The sequence below is a fragment of the Meles meles genome, chromosome 16 (genome assembly GCF_922984935.1).
Source record: "Meles meles chromosome 16, mMelMel3.1 paternal haplotype, whole genome shotgun sequence".
In the NCBI taxonomy this organism is placed as follows: domain Eukaryota; kingdom Metazoa; phylum Chordata; class Mammalia; order Carnivora; family Mustelidae; genus Meles; species Meles meles.
The window spans coordinates 65,254,116-65,270,315 of NC_060081.1; the positions used below are offsets into that span (position 1 = coordinate 65,254,116).

A 16,200-nucleotide genomic window follows, 5' to 3' on the forward strand; every position below is an offset into this window, starting at 1 on the left:
AAATAAGTCGATCGGAGAAAGACAACTATCATATGATCTCCCTGATATGAGGACATGGAGAAGCAACATGGGGGGGTAGGAGATAGGAGAAGAATAAATGAAACAAGATGGGATTGGGAGGGAGACAAACCATAAATGACTCTTAATCTCACAAAACAAACTGGGGGTTGCTGCGGGGAGGTGGGATTGGGGGAGGGGGAGCGGGCTATGGACATTGGGGAGGGGAAGCGAACCATAAGAGACTATGGACTCTGAAAAACAACCTGAGGGTTTTGAAGGGTCAGGGGTGGGAGGTTGGGGCAACCTGAGGGTTTTGAAGGGTCAGGGGTGGGAGGTTGGGGGAACAGGTGGTGGGTAATGGGGAGGGCACGTTTTGCATGGAGCACTGGGTGTTGTGCAAAAAGAATGAATACTGTTACGCTGAAAAAATAAATAAAATGAGAAAAAAAAAAAAAAAAAAAAAGAGGAGCCAATACTATATAGCTTACAGAGTGTTAGAGGGATTAAGTGAGAAAATACAGGCACAAAAAGTGCCAGGGTATTAACAGAATGAAAAAACAAGCCACAGACTGGGAGAAAATCTTTGCAGAATATCAGCTAAAGGACTTGTATCCACAATACACAAAGAACACTTAAATTCAACAAGAAAACAATCCCATTTTAAAAAACGGGCGAAAGATCTGAACAGACACCTTGGCAAAAAAGATACACAGATGGCAAATAAGTATGTAAAAAATATTCAACATCATATGTCATTAGGGAATTCCAATTAAAACAACAACAAGAGATCTCTATAACACCTACTAGAATGGCCCAAGTCCAGAACACTGACCACACCAAATACAGGCAAGGATATGGAGCAATAGGAATGCTCGGTTCATCGCTGGGGGGAATGTGAAATGAGACAGCCGCTTTGGGAAATGGTTTGGCAGTTTCTTTTAAAACTAAACATACTCTTATCATATGATTCCAGCAATTGCTGTCTTTGGTATTTACCCAAATGAGTTGGAAACTTATGTCCACACAAAAACTTGCACACAAATGTTTATAGCAATTTCACTCACAACTGCCAAAACTTAGGAAAAAAACAAAACAAAACACCAAGATGTCCTTCAGTGCATGAATGGACAGACAAATGTATACCCAGACAATGGACTAGCATTCAGCGATATTTAGAGATGAATGATCAAGCCATGAAAAGACAGGGAGGAAACGTACAAGCGAGTCTGCTAAGGCTTCATACTGTGTGATTTCCTGCTCTGTGACACTGTAGTATGGACACAGTAAATAATCAGTGGCTGCCAGGGGCTTGGCGACAGGATAAGCAGGCGGGACACAGGAGTGTATGAGGGTCCTGAAACGATCCTGTGTGATACTGTAATGGAGAATACATGTCACTGCACATTTTTTACAAATCCCACTGAACTGCACAACACAGAGTAGACTCTAAACCATGGACTTTAGCTAACAATAATGGATCAAGACTGGTTCATTAATTGTAACAAATGTGTCACATGGATGCAAGGTATTAATAACAGGGGGCTCTGAATGTGGGAGGGAAGCAGGCAGCCCATGGGGACTCTCTCTGTACGTTCTGCTCATTTCTTCTGAAACCTAAGACTGCTCTTAAAAAAAAAAAAAAAAAAGGTATTAGGACAGTGCCTGGTATGCAGCAGGTGCTTACTAAATGGTGGTTCTGGGCTGGACATGAGGCTCAGGGCTGAGATGCTTAGGAATGGGTGTTCCCCACTTGTCCTTCCATACCAGCTGTAAATCTACCTTCTGCAGAGGCAAGGAGGTATGTACGGTGAGTATTCTTGAAAGCACAGAATTCAGCCCTGTGAGGAGTAGTGGTGTCCTCATGGTTTATTTATTCCTTCTGGGAGATGCTAATATTATTCTGTGTCCCCTTCTTCTTCTAACTTTATATAATTAGAAGGATAAAAAATTGTGTTTATCCACAGGCACATGGAGAAAGATGGGGCAGCGGGCAATGTGAAGGAGTTTATACAAGGTAATTTACAAGCAGCCCAGAACGTTCATTATGCTCTATCTACATTTCGCAAGCCTGAAAAACAGCTAATTTGGTACTCCGCATTTGATATTCCAGACGAGATGCTGAGAAGAGTCACACAGAGGAGATGCAAACTCCTCCATGGTGAGGTGAGAGGAGGCTGGCCCCACCTGGCTCTCAGCTGAGGTGGGAGATGGGCAAGAACAGGCCTGTGGGGAAGAGAAAACCGGTGGCAGGGGAGAGGAGACATAGCTGCAAAGATATGGAGATCCAAAGAGCTCTGCAGAACACAACTCCAGGGGAAGAGAAACACCGTCCCTCTGGAATCAATCTGTTCCTTGTCATTTTAGGACAAAGACCAGTGGTATGTTGCTAAATGTTTAGCAAACAGCTCTCTGGAGGGAAAAAAGGCCCTGATCGGTACAGTCTGCTGATTTCTGTGGTATAAATACTCCCACCATGACTAATTTCAAGCTACCAACATGGCATCAACTAGCTTACAAAATTCCTGAAAATTTAACAATCTGTTCTTGCAAGCTGGTATGAATCAGTTCAGGACACTACTAACAGGGAACAAAGCCCACAAAGCTTTGCATGATCTGGTGGTCTGGGATCCACTTCCCAGTCTAGCCTCATGCTCCCCTCCCCAAATACTATGCTGGTAACTATGCTCTTCTTTCAGTTGCTCAAAAGCACAATGTCTGCTCTGACCACAGGGCCTTTGCACGTTTACAGGAACACCCCAACCCACCTCCACAAGTCTGGCAACATTTCATTCTTCAGGTCTTTGCTCAATGTTCCTTACTCAGGAAGTCTCCTATGATCTCTCCACCCCAGACTCTGAGAGCTCCCTGGACTTTTCCTCAGAACTCTTAGAACAGCTGTATTTCTGTGACTACCTGATTAACCTGTGGCTCCCCTTCATATCCTACTTAAGGAAGGGCATCCTATTTACTGGACTCCTCTACAGTGTTTGGCAGATGGCAGGTACTCAATGATTATTTAATAGATGAATTCATATTTGTGTCTGAGGGACTGGGAACCAGAAAGAGGTAAGGCCCCTTGCTTAATAGCCATACAGTTGATTTTAGGTAACACGGCCTGGGACCCAAGGCTCTTTCTTCTACACAGAACTGGCAAGGTGTGCCTGGATCCTGTGCTCAAATACCCCTTTTCCCCATAGCTGATCTGTTACCCCCCTGATCTGTTACCCACATTCTGTTCTGTCCCCAGATTGACAGCCAGCTGTGCCTCTGCAGGAGAGACTAAGGAATCCGGCAGACTCAGGAGGCAGGTGGGAGGTCTGTCATACACTAACCACATCACCTGGGGCAAGCTCCTTACCTTCCCTGAGTCTCAATTTATCCAACTAGAGCATCAAAATCCTATCTACCTTTGCGGATGTACTGCAAGGATTACAAAAGGTGAGATAGGAAGGCACCTGGTGCATTGTAAGAAATCAAATTCAAGTATGTAAATTCAATTTAATTATTATTCTAGATCAGTGGTTCTCAAAATGTAGTCCCTTGACCAATAGCATCAGCAATGCCTGGGGGCTTGTCAGAAATGCAAAATCTTAAGTCCCAGCCCAGACCTGGTAAATCAGAAACTCTGGTGTCAGTCCCAGAAATATGTATTTTAACAAGCCCTCTAGGAGATGCTGATGCACACTCCGGTTTAAGCGTGCAGGTCCATGTTCAATTGCATAGCGAGGTGCCCTTGTTCTTCTCTTCAATTTGTCTTGGGAAAGACCAAAAGATCCTTCTGGAATTGGGCCCTGGGACTAGACACCCACCTTGTGTTAGGTGGTGAGCCAGAGGAATTTATCTGTGTGGCATGAGTACGATGTTCCAGGTACTATTTTAGAAGGTTAATGGACGTTTTGATATTTGATTGTCATGGAAACCCTATGAGGGGTGGTGGTGGTGGTGGTGGTGGTGGTGGTGGTGGTGGTGGTGGTGGTGTGTGTGTGTGTGTGTGTGTGTATCATCACTCCATTTTATGGATGAGAAACCCAAGTCTCCAAGAAGTTTAACAACTCAGGAAAAGGTGTAAGATCGAGAACTTCCTCACAGAGCGGTGGGATCCCTACTCCTCCTGAAACCCCAAGACCTGCTGCCCCACCCCCGTTCTGTGCAAGTTCTGACTCCAACACTGCCCATCCCACTGTGTTCCCAACCCCAACCCCGAGGAGAGGGTTATTTCCTCTTGTGTGCCATTCTCACTCTCCAAACAAACCACAACCTCTCCTCCCCTATTCCCCCATCAAAGGTAGCCCTACAAATGGGTCTTCTCGAGTGGAAATCACTTACGAAAAGAATCACTTGAGAGAGGTGGGGCTGGGGAGAGACCCTCACTTGGATAGATGATGTGCTTTCTTCCCAGTCTTCTGGGCACTCAGGAGGGTAAAGAAAAGGTGCAATTTTTCAGAGAAAAGAGATTTGGCTCATTACAATGAACTGTGGAGCTGAAACATCATTTCCTAGAAGGATTGGAAATGTTAATGCCATCATCTTGCACGAGTGGATAGGGAGGAGGCAGACAATTCCACCGAGACTGCCTGGTACCTCATTGAAGGTAAAGGTCAGCACCTTCAATCTTGATTGAATTACCAGTATCCAGAGAGAGGGTGGCTGGGGTAGAAGAGGGAAACAGCCCCGCAGTCTCTGCACCTCTTAGCTGTGCCCATTTTGGGCCGGCTGAGGTTGGGTGGCTCCTTTCGGTGGGGGCAGAGAAGTTAAGCAGAGAGGGGAAGAGCATTGGGAGAAGTGAGAGGCACGAGGACCACCTGATGCATTGACTGCTTCATCCTAAGCAGGCTGTCCTGCCCACACTCCATTAAAGGAACTTTCTGGAAGGAAGAAAAGTTTCTCATTCAGGTTCCTTTGGAAGCAGAATGTGAGACCAGGATTTGAGCACAAGTAGTTGGTATGGGAGGTGATCCCCAGAAGTGGGAAGGGGAATGGGAAAGAGATGGACAGACGAAGGAATAAGTAAGGGGTGTGTGGTCAAGCAAGATAGCACGGCAGACCACTGTGGCTCCATCCTGCTGAGAGCTCCAGCAGGTTTTTCCGGCTCAGGGGAGAGGAGACAGGGTGCTCACACACCTGCTCTCTCAGTCAACGACTGAAGGCTGCTCCTGGAGACGCTTCATCTCTTGGCACTTCTTGCTTGTCCTGTAGGCAGGCAGAGAGGGCTCCAGTGGCCAGAGCAAGGCTTCCGATGAACCAGGGCACTGACGACTTCTGTACCAGGGCCCCTGAAGGGTCCTGCAGGGTCCCCACCCCACCCTCAGAGACCCCAAAGGAGAAGGCGGACTGAGAGCCAGAAGCACTGAACAACGCACCTGCTGTCATTCCCAGGTCTGTCTTCCCAGGAATCAGCAGAGAAACCACTGTGAGAAAAGCCTCTAGGTTTGTTTTGAACCCAAGTTCCTCCCTCAAAGTGAGAAGGGCCTCTGTGAAGAACTCCTCCCAGTCGGCCATTTGGTCTGAGGTCGGAGCCCTAAGCACGTTCTCCCCCAAGAGCATGATGAGTCTTTTTTTTTTTTTAAGATTTTATTTATTTATTTGGCAGAGAGAGATCACAAGTAGGCAGAAAGGCAGGCAGAGAGAGAGGAGGAAGCAGGCTCCCTGCAGAGCAGAGAGCCCAATGCGGGGCTCGATCCCAGGACCCTGGGATCATGACCCGAGCTGAAGGCAGAGGCTTTAACCCACTGAACCACCCAGGCGCCCCGCATGTTGTGTTTTGATGAAGAAGAATTCCTTGCCAGGGTCATGTGGCACCCTGGCAGCACAAGCCAGGAGCGCTGGGCATGGCCACCCTACAGACCCACTGTGTGACCTGGGCTGGGGACTCCAACATCTCTGGCCCATCACTCCTTGCCTGTGAACTCAAAGAGGCTGGACTAAGTCTCAGCTGGGTTTAAAAGTCGCTATGCTGGATTTGGATTCAGCCGTCTTTCATCTTAATGTGCCCTCTGTGCACTGAGAGAGGAGAAACCGAGGGTCACAGAGAAGAAGTGACCTTGCCGAAGGTCATGCGCCCGGTCAAGGGCGGAACTGAGACTAGAACCTGACTCTGCCTGAGCCCATGTCCGGTATTCCAGTACACCTGGGCCCAGTGGACGAGGTCTGCGGATTCCCCCGTCCTCTGGCTTTGGGTTGGGTTTGACCAATGGAAACCACCTGCACAAGCTGGAGAAAGAGAGAACATGACCAACGTGCTTACTCCCTCAGTTCTGTTTGCTGGGGTCACTGTGGGTTCGCTGCAATGCCTCTGAAGGCCACACCTCCGGTGAGGTCGTCTTTCTGGGGGTCCTGGTAGCTTCTCCTCTGAGTATTTAGCCTCAAGGGCTGCACTATTCCTTGTCATCTCCCGCTACCTACCTAGCTCACCCCTTTATACAAAAATCACTTGATTCAATTCTCTTCACGGCCGTCCCCTTGAGGGTCCCATCTGTTGCCTGCGAGGACCCCGACAGAACTGATGAAATCTGTAGCCTCTGCCGACACTTCTCCCTGCAACTTCTTCCCACCAGCCCAGGAAACCCCTTCCAGAAGCACAGACACGTGGGAACGCTGGGGTGGGGGGGTGGTCTTGAAATTTCCCCTTGTCCACAGTCTCTGCCCCAGAACTGCTTGGAAGCAAAGAACTCTTTGTTCTGGATCTCCGTTCACTTCCTTCCCTTTCATTGCCTTGTCATCCCACCGCTGGAAACCCCATTGTCTCTGCTACCAAATTCTAAACAGCCTCATTTGGAAGAAAGGGCTGATTTAACCAAGGTTTCTCTTTCATTGTTTCATTTGCAGGCAGTGCTCTCCCTCCTCCTCTTCCCCTTTAATCTTCTCTGTCCTCCTGGCCTGGGCCTTTGTCCTCCACTCCAGCCTCCCAGAGCTCTGGGTTCCTTAAGATGCTAATCACACCCGGTTTTCTTCTCCTGCCAAAAATATTTCTATTTATCAAGCCACGGCAGACTTCGCCTTTGGGAGGGACACATACAAGGACAGGAACACTTTCCATTCCTTGGGGCTGTCTCTCTTTCCCCTTTCTTGTTTCAATTCCAGGACTCTTTCTTTGCTCGGTTCCTCTGTACATCTTCCAGGGTTTTTGAATGCACCGGTTGCCTGATCCTGTCTCCTTCTGTAGGGAGTGCAGACTGACTCAGGCCGCAGTGTCCTGGAGAATTACTGATCCGTCCATGAGAAGGATTGTTCGGGCCCGTTGAGGTGGTATCGTTAGGTGTTTGAATTCCCTCTGCCATCTCCAGGTTTCCCCAGAAGGAGATGCGGGAGGAGGACCCCAGCGCATGTGGTTTATGCGGGAGCAGGGGCACCGGCAGGAAGCGGGGATGGGAAGGCAGTCCTGAGAAGGCAGCCCCCAAGAGGGGTGTTTCAAGCCCGTTCCTGTGGTGGACAACGGCAGTCCAGGCCGTGTGGGAATTCTGGAAAAGGTGAAGAACACACCCTCCGTGGGATGGGAAGGAGCTGGGCTATTTCACCAGCCAGAGAGAGACGGCCTTTTCCATGGAGTGTCTTGCCCCAGTTTCAAAGCAGGTCCTCAGGTGAAGAGAAGCAGTCAGGGTAGCCTGAGGGGGAAGCAAGTGAGGCACCCAGGGCACAGCCCTCAGTGAGGCGCTTGCTCTCGGGGTCGCTCCCCCAAGCATGGCATCTCCTTGAACACTGCCTGCTGGGTGTCTCGCTCGCTCAGCCTAGTTCTGGCTGAGGACGCCAGATGATCTGCTGGTGTTCCTCTACACCGGTGTGGGGGGCGGCCGTGGGGCGTGGGTGGGAGGAGAGCGGACAGTGTCTCCTGCACCCCCAGGGATGGAGTTCAATCCCCATCATTGTTTTTCCTTGCTACTTGGAATCCCACCTTCCGAGCTGCAGCTTCTGCAGGGGACAGGATGGTTCTCTTCCCGCCCCGTCCTGTGTCCTATCTATCTGCCCCGACTTGGGCTCAGTCACTTCTTCCTCCTGCATATCATTGTGCCCTCTGCCATCCCGCTTACCTCCCTCCATTCTTCCCGAATATTCTCTATTTTATTTGAGAAGCCAGAAGGGAGTGGTCCATGGCTAAAGTTCTCTGGGGTCTTGTACAGAGTCTGCTTTCCAACATTAAGTTCCTATTTGCTGAGCCCCAGCCATACGCCAGGTTTGGGGACACAGAAGTACAGTCATCTGAATGCTGTCAAAGAGCATCTATTCCAGTGAGGAAAACAGGCAGTCAGCAGATAGTCATCCAAATGCCTCTCAAATCACAATGATGAGGAGGGTTAAAGAGAAGACATGTGTCATCCCCAAGGAGTAAATAATGGGGTTTTGACCAAATTTGAAGGGCCAGAAGAATTCCCTGAGGAGGCGATGACTGAGAAGGATCTGGAGAATAAGTAGAACTTAGCAGAGCAAAGTGAGGTGGGAAGGGCGCTTTTATAGAGGACACAGAGTGTGCAAAGGCCCTGTGGCATGAAGGAGCACAGAAAGCTCAAGGGACTGAATGAAGATCAGTGTGGGTTCACTGACGAAACCAGGATGGAGAGGACACATTAGGAAACAGGAGTTGGAGAGGTGTCTAAGGGCCTTTGCATAAGGAGTGTTTAGAAATGCAGGAAAGCTGTTTGAAGGGTTTTCCATAGGAAAACGACATGATCCATTTCCCATTTTGACGATGTCCCCCTGGCTTGTGTCAGAGATAGATAAGTGGAAGTTGGGGGTCTGATTAGATGTGCAGCTGTAGGAAAAAGGCTGGATGGAGTCCAGGTGAGAGCTAACAAGGGCTCGGGCGAAGGTGCTGGGGACCAAGGATGGGCAGGGAAGTCTGGAAGACAGAGCTTGGTGTGTCTTTTCATCCTTAGACCCCATGGGCTTTTGTGTGGATGCCTGGCCCAGGCTGGATATTCTTGTCTCTCAGGGAGGCCAGGGCTCCTCACGGTGCTCTAGTCTTTATCTTTTCTTATCTGCACAACACCCCAGGAGGAAGACCTCCTTGTACCCAGTTTACAGAGAGATGACTAAGGTTTGGCGTGATCACCTAAGGTCTCACAGTCCATAATTTTAGGGCATGGTACACATGGTGCCCGAGCAGAGGATGGTCAGAGTGAGCTGCTACCTGTGGCCAGCACGGGAACTCCGTGGGAGAGAGTCGGAGGGCCCAGCACAAGGCCTGGGTCAGCAGAGGCCCACACATTGTGGGTCTTAAAAACACACTTCCTGATTGTTCGAGCATCTCTTTTCCAATGCTTCACTTGCAAGAAATCTTTCTGCCTGCATTACTATCTTCCAAGAGACAAATTATAAATGTTTTCTGATTAGTTCTACCATTCATAGCCCATTCCTAAATCAGCACAGGAAACAGCTAAGCTAAAACTTCTGCCTCTTTCTTCCTTTGCAAGCTGCCTGTATCTTATGCTTTCTTCCTCCAAGTTTTTTTCTTAGGCAATGTCTAGACAGTTAAACAAAACAAAACATTGAACTGTGCTAGAAATAATTTGTTATTCAAGGTCTTTTTTTCCCCCTCTGTTGTTGGCTAGACGGGGTAATCCTGAGAGCTGAGACCAGAGATGCAAGGCACACAATCGGTGAGATATCAAAAGGTCCAGGTTGAATATACCATGGCAGACAAAGGCTGTTGCCAACTCTTGTTTCAATCAGGCTATAGGTTCAACATTTTGCATGAAGTAACTTTGTCCTCTCTGTATTTATGCTGCTTTGAAGGCTGTACATACCGTATTTGCAGTGATAATACCGTGTGACCTGTGCCTCTCTCCCTGTCTCACTGTCTAGCACTGAATATTATGCACAGTCACACACAATGTTGTGTGTTGGCACCGTCCTTATTCAGGCTTCACTGTCCCTTGCTGGGACCACTGCAGTAGCCTCCTGTCCCTCTGTCTCCAGGCTCTCCCAATCGAATCCATCCTCCCAATCAGCTACCCTAGTGATCTTTCCAAAAGGGACACCTGATCACGCCCATCCCCCCCACCAACCTGGTTGATTTCATGTCACCTGATCGGTATTCAGTGATATCTGGTTCAAAGAAGGTGGAATTATTTATCTGTTCTGATCTTTAGGGACTACAAAAAACTAACTCTATGGCTAAAAGTAATGGTGCCAAGCACTGTGCAAAGGTTAACCTACCTTTTTAAAATGACCCTGTCTTTATTGTTTGTAACATTTTAAAGGGAAGAAACCGAAGCTTCGAGAGGTCAGGTAACTTGCCGAGGGCCCCAGAGCTGGGATAGAAGCCCAGGAAGTCTGACTCCACAGGGTTCTAACCACTCTGCATCACAGCCTTCGTCAAACCATGTATCACAGGTGATTACAGGAATATTAAAGCTCACTGTCAAGCAAAAAGCAATGACCTTGCGTGCCTCCCTGACCTCTGCACAAAACATGCTTTCCTCCTGCAGGCTCGGGGCCACCAAGTGTCTTGGCCAATGCAGGCCTCTGCCACACAGGGCGTGTTCTGGTCAAGGCACTCACCTTACAGCATCTGCCCCTCTCACAGTAGGGACTGGCAGAAGTCATGAACCTGCCCCTAGTGGGGGCCAGCAGAACCCATAAACCCTGACCCTAGTGTGACCAGAGTAGCCCTGGACTCCTCTGGGCCCTGAGTTGGCCACTCCCCAGGCCCTTAGGGCTCTTACAGGATATGATGTTTCCGTATCGATTCTTATTGCGGTTTTCATCCTCTTTGGCTGTGTCCCACGAAGCTGTCTGCCCCTCTGGTAAAGCCTAGAAAGGAAGGACAGAGTGGTTAGAATGGCCCGAGATAGGGGTTTTCTCCATGTGTGGATGAGCCGGGAGGGAAAACGGATCCACTGGGATGGTCACTCAGTACAAAGGGCTCCGTGTTCTTGGACGTGGTCTGGGGAGAATGTGGACTTGGCCCCATCATGAACTTATCCACTCGTTCATTGACCCAAATGTCATCGATGCCTTCTGTGTGTCAAGAGCCCAAACGTGGCCCAGTAGGGGAGTCATTTGCTCATTAATGCAACCATTCAGCAGGTATTTATTGAATCCCTAACATGTACTTGGCACTGTTGTAGGTACTTGGGATACAGAGAAATAGACAAAGTTCCTTTTGAGCTTCTAGTCAATCGGACGATACCACAAATGAGGGGGCAGACATATGTAATTTCAGACTGGGGAAAGTGCTACGAAGAAAATTTAAGCAGGGAGAAGAGAGGATGAGTTTCTTCAGATTATACAGTCCAGGAGGGCTTCTCTGAGAAGGGAACAGTTAACCTGACTCCTTTTTTTCTTTTTAATTTAACTTTATTTTTTTTCAGTTTTCCAAAATTCATTGTTTATGCACCACACCCAGTGCTCCATGCAATACCAAACTCCTTAATCATGCGAAAAAGCCAGTTGTGCCAAAAGCAGGATGTGCTTTCCAGGCAGAGGGAACAGTAGGTACTAAAATGGTAACCAAATGACTGTATCCAAGGGTAAGGCAGGGAGAGCGGTGATGGGGGCATCTGCATGGGCTGGGGCAGCTCAGACTATAAAAGGTATTGTGGTCACTGGTAATGAGTGGGATATTATTCTAAGTGAGACGGAAAGCCTTGGGAGGGTTCTGAGCAGTGCAGTTAGCTGATCTGATTCATGTTTTACAAAGTACCTCCTGGCTCATATAGGGGTTACAGGTTCTAGGACGCCTGGGGAGGAAGCAGGGAGATCAGTTAGGAAGTTGTTGCCATGGTCCAGGTAAGAGATGAGGCTACCGTGGACCCTTTACTGGGACGGTGGCAGTAGATGTACTGAGAAGTGGTTATTTTCAGGATGCTCAGTTGAATATTGCAGATTTTAGTTCCCTCAGAAGCAGACTTGGAAACAAAGATTCGAACAGGAGAACTTCTTTGGGAGGCAAACCTAAGGAGCACGGGTAGAAAATGGGGGCAATGATACGATCACGGGAAGGAAGTCAGTCAGTACATGGTACCCTAGGAAGCAAGTCACCACAGTGCACATCCAGGCTTTAATCTCACAGGCCCATTGCAGGTTGGGGGTATTTACCGACCAATTCTCATGTACCACGGGCTGAGAACAACTCTTAGGAAATCCCTCGGCACTTCTGCCGTTGTCTGTGGGTAAGCTGTGCATATTCTCTAGAAAAGTCCTTGGGCAACAAGCCAGAGGTGCTTCCAGGCAGTGGGCACTGGGTGAGCATGCGTGGGAAGACGAGTGCAGAGAGGACACGAGCAGGCCAGCCCATCTGCTGTAGGTGTGGACCATGAAGGAAAGAGGGATGAAGGCCGATTCCTGGACTGTCGGCTTGAAGAAGTGAGTGGAGAGCTGCTGCATTTGAGGAGATGGAGGAAGTACACGGGGAGAGAGAGACCGGGGAGGCAGGAACTACACGTTGTGTTCTGGGCACATCAAGTGCTTAGAACGGTGCCTGGCACTTGCTGAGGCCGTGTGCTTCTCGGCCTGTTCCCCACAGTAAGAGCTGCAGTGGCGGGAGTACATTTGAGACGACTAGTCGGCACTGAGCTGAGATGCTGAGTGGGAGGCTGGACACAGACGTTCCCAGTCAGAGCTAAGGGAAGGGCTGGGAGTCATCAATCCAAGAGGAGACAGACAAGTCAACAACCACGCTGAATGATTGAGAGAGTTAGGAGCCAAGTGTGGTGGCAACACAAGGGAGGAGATAGTCGCTTATGTCCCAGAAAAGGACGCGGGCGTTTAAGGGAGCAGGAACAGCGGTAGGGAAGCTGCAGAAGCATGAAGGCCTGGTCACGTTCTGATTCCTGTTTCCACCCGCAGCCTGCGGCGTGGGCCGAGCACCCTGCTCGCGGGCTGGGCACTGCTTCTGAGGCTGGATCTGCGATTCCTTCAGTCTAACACCCCTGTCTGCAGTGCGGGGGACACCAACATCCTCTCATCTCATTACACTGGCCTTGCCTTTGTCCATCCATCCCTTACTAGGTTCAGCCTCAACAAGTCCATCAGCCGAATGGTCAGAAATGCCACCCATCAGTGGGCATGCAGGACCACTGCCTAGGAAAAGCCCAGCTCATTCACAGTACCCCCTTTCTTGCTTCCAGTCTCCCGTGTGTTAAGCCAACCTCGGTGGGTCTTCTAGAGAAGATGTTGGCAAACTTCCTGTAACGGGTCAGCAGCCTGGGCTGTGCAGGCCAAGTACTCTGTGCCGCCTCCACTCACGGTCTGTGGTTGCAGAGGGAACGCAGTCACAGACAAAGCTGGGTATGATCTGATGAAACTTAATTTACGAAAACATGTGTTGGGTGGGATTTAGCCTGTGGCTGTCCTTTGTTGACCTTTTTTCTAGAAGCATGACTGGGATCCTCAGCTCTGCAGTGGCTGGGAAGGTAGAACCAGTGCTCATTTTGCTACCTCGCCATTCTAGATGGAAAGGAGATGGGGTGGGAGGTCCTTGCCTAGGCTGCCTGGCTAAGCTGTGTTCTCCCAAGTTCGCCTTCCCCAGGGCTTCAGACCCGGGTACTAGAGTGTCTTCCCAGCTATGAATAGAACAGAATTTTATTCTCTGTGTGTCACAAACCCTTAAGCATCCCAGAGGAGAAGTGAAGCAGGTGCTAGGCTCTGGGCACCAATCTCTGCCCGAAATATGAGTGTGACAAAAGTGTCACGGAGAGAGAAAGGTGCTCACTTTACAGAGGGCCTGTCTCCCCTTTTTCTCCTCGTCCTTGTCCTCCTCCCTTCCTCTTTATTACAAATGACCATCACCTTGCGTCCCCCTCGCCATTGGCGTAGGGCATCTCTAGACCGCAAGTGGTTCTTGCTTTTGCGCGTAACTCTTAGAACTCAAAGATTCTAGCTCTGGGGCCTCAGCCTCCTGCCCCAGCCCGGTAGCTCTGCTGTTTCAGACCACCTGCTGGGCCCATCTCTTCCTGGCTCTCCGCGGTGGTGGGCCATGACTGTCTCACCGGCAACACTGGACTTCTCAACATTTAAGCGGGTTCTCTGGGGTTGGTTTTTCTACCTGAAACCCTGTGTGATAAAAGCCAACTTTCATTATATCCAACCAACCAAAGCAGTATGAAGCCATGAATAGGACACTCCAAGTATTTTCATAATTATTTTTTGGGGGAAAAAAATCTGTCGAGTACCTACTATGTGCTAGGGCTCATGTTATGGTTCGCTGAAGGTTTTGTTATGGCTGTACATTAGAATCATCTGGGGAAGCTTTAAAACTCCCAAAGCCACAGCCCTATTAAATTTCATCGGACTCTCTGGGGATGGGACACAGGCTGTCCCCAGTGTTTAAACTCCCTTGGTGGTTCTAATGCACAGCCACCCTTCTTGCAAATAATGAATTTACCTGGAGAAACACTTTCCCACGAGTCTCCTCACTGGTTTCTCTTGCTTTGGTCTTGTCCCCTCCAATCCATTCTGTACTGTAATCAGAGAGATCTTTCTAAAATGTGAATAGGACCCAGTTACTCCCCTTGCCATTATCTTCAGGATAAATCCCAAAGTCTTCAATACAAGGTCCCTAATGACTTCACCCTGCATGCCCTTCCAGCCTCATTTCTTGCTCTTATGTTAATATTCCAAAGATAGGGAACCAAATGCAAGGCCACAGACCAGTTCAGGTGTTCCAGACTTCCGAGAATGATTTTATATATGCTGTTCCCTCTGCCTGAAATTCTCTTCCACCTGAGTCTGCCTGGAAAGCTCCTACATACCCTTTAAAACCCATTTCAAGCATCTTCTGTTTTGTGAAATCTCCATCCCAACTACTCCTCCCAGCACTCCGCTTCCTCCCCAGGTAGTGGGTCACTTCTATTATTAGATGGACTCCTTTACATCTAATTATTTGGAAGTCCTGTCTCCCAACCTAATGATGGGCTACTCTAGGAAAAGGGCAGCTTCTTATTCATGTCTCTATCTCTAGAGCCCAACACTGCCTGTATTTCATATCTACCTGAATCCCCTTTGGAATAAATGAATGGAGTGGACAGATGGTTGAAAACATCAGTGGGTGAGGTAGCTTCTGTGCATCTCTTTAATCTCAGAAGTGTCAGTGACCTTGAAAACTATCTGGTTGTGTTCTCTTCCACGGTGACCTTCCAGACAGTGGGCAGGCTGATCTGTAGCATCTGCTACTTGGATACCCTCAGTGACAGAGAGCTCACTACCTCATAATGCTTCCTGTCTCACTTACAGACAGTTTGGACAGTATTTTGTTTCCTCTGCCTCCACGTACTTTGCCTTTGCCCTAGGCCACGGGGGACCCACAGAATTAACATACACCTCTGTGCCGTGACACTGCAAAGATTTGATGAAGATCCCTGTCCACCCTCGGAGTCCTTAAATGGCACAATTTGGGAATCATCTCAACATCCAGGCCATAACCTTCAGGATGCACCCACATGCCGATATCCTTAGAAAAATCTTAAGCTGAGCAAAGCAGCTGTGATAAGTGGTCTTTCTCTGGGAAACCACACGGGCCCCTGACACAGCCCTGGGAGGCTCTCTGAGTCCCTCAGTGGGACTGGGGGAGGAGGGGCGAGCCTGGGGGCCACGATGCTGTTGACCAAGGTAGAGGAGGCGAGGCCTAACAGACCCACCTAGGAGTGAGCAGTAATGACCCCCTATCTGGCAGACTTTGATCATATGTCCATTTCCCTTTTTAGGGAGCTGCAACGTAATAGGGGATAATCTCTTGAAGGAAAAAAAAAATATGAAGGGGTAAAAGTACGAAAGGGAGACTCATCTCCATCTTCAAAGTGAGCCAGCCGAGGGCCATTATTTTTACATTAGTGGCTAGTTACAGTAGATTGACTAGGGAATGGCGGCGGTCATTAGGAGCTAATCACATTCTTTTCAAGCCAAAATTGCCATCTCGTTATAATCATCCATTATCAATCTCTGCTTTCCTCTTCTCATTCTCTTCTCCCGAGAGTGCGAGCTCTATTTTTACACTCTTCTCTGAGTGTGGAAATGTTTCCTTCTCTTCAACAGTGTTGCTTTTTCCAAGGCAATCATTTGGGGATGTCCTAGAGGACACATTTGGGGATGTCCTCATCCCTGGAGGTCTGAGCTGTGGTGTTCACAGAATCCTCGAAAGTCAGACCTGGAAGCATCTTCCGAGAAAACCATTGCCTCACTTTAGAGATCGGCAAAGTGAGGTCTAGAAACAGGAAATGACTTGCCTGAGCATACGAGTTGAGTGGATCCATCTTCCCTCCCCTCCCC

The 16,200-nt window shown here is 48.9% G+C and overlaps 1 protein-coding gene across 13 annotated transcripts in view; it reads right to left on the reverse strand.

The window, feature by feature from the left end:
* The window catches only part of PTPRT (protein tyrosine phosphatase receptor type T), a 1,093,025-nt gene that overhangs the window by 75,115 nt on the left and 1,001,710 nt on the right, over positions 1-16,200 (reverse strand). For all 13 annotated transcript variants that reach the window (XM_045981319.1, XM_045981314.1, XM_045981318.1 and 10 more), the window contains one exon: positions 10,659-10,746. In XM_045981319.1, the coding sequence (XP_045837275.1) occupies positions 10,659-10,746 (88 nt within the window). The remainder of the gene's footprint in view (positions 1-10,658; positions 10,747-16,200) is intronic.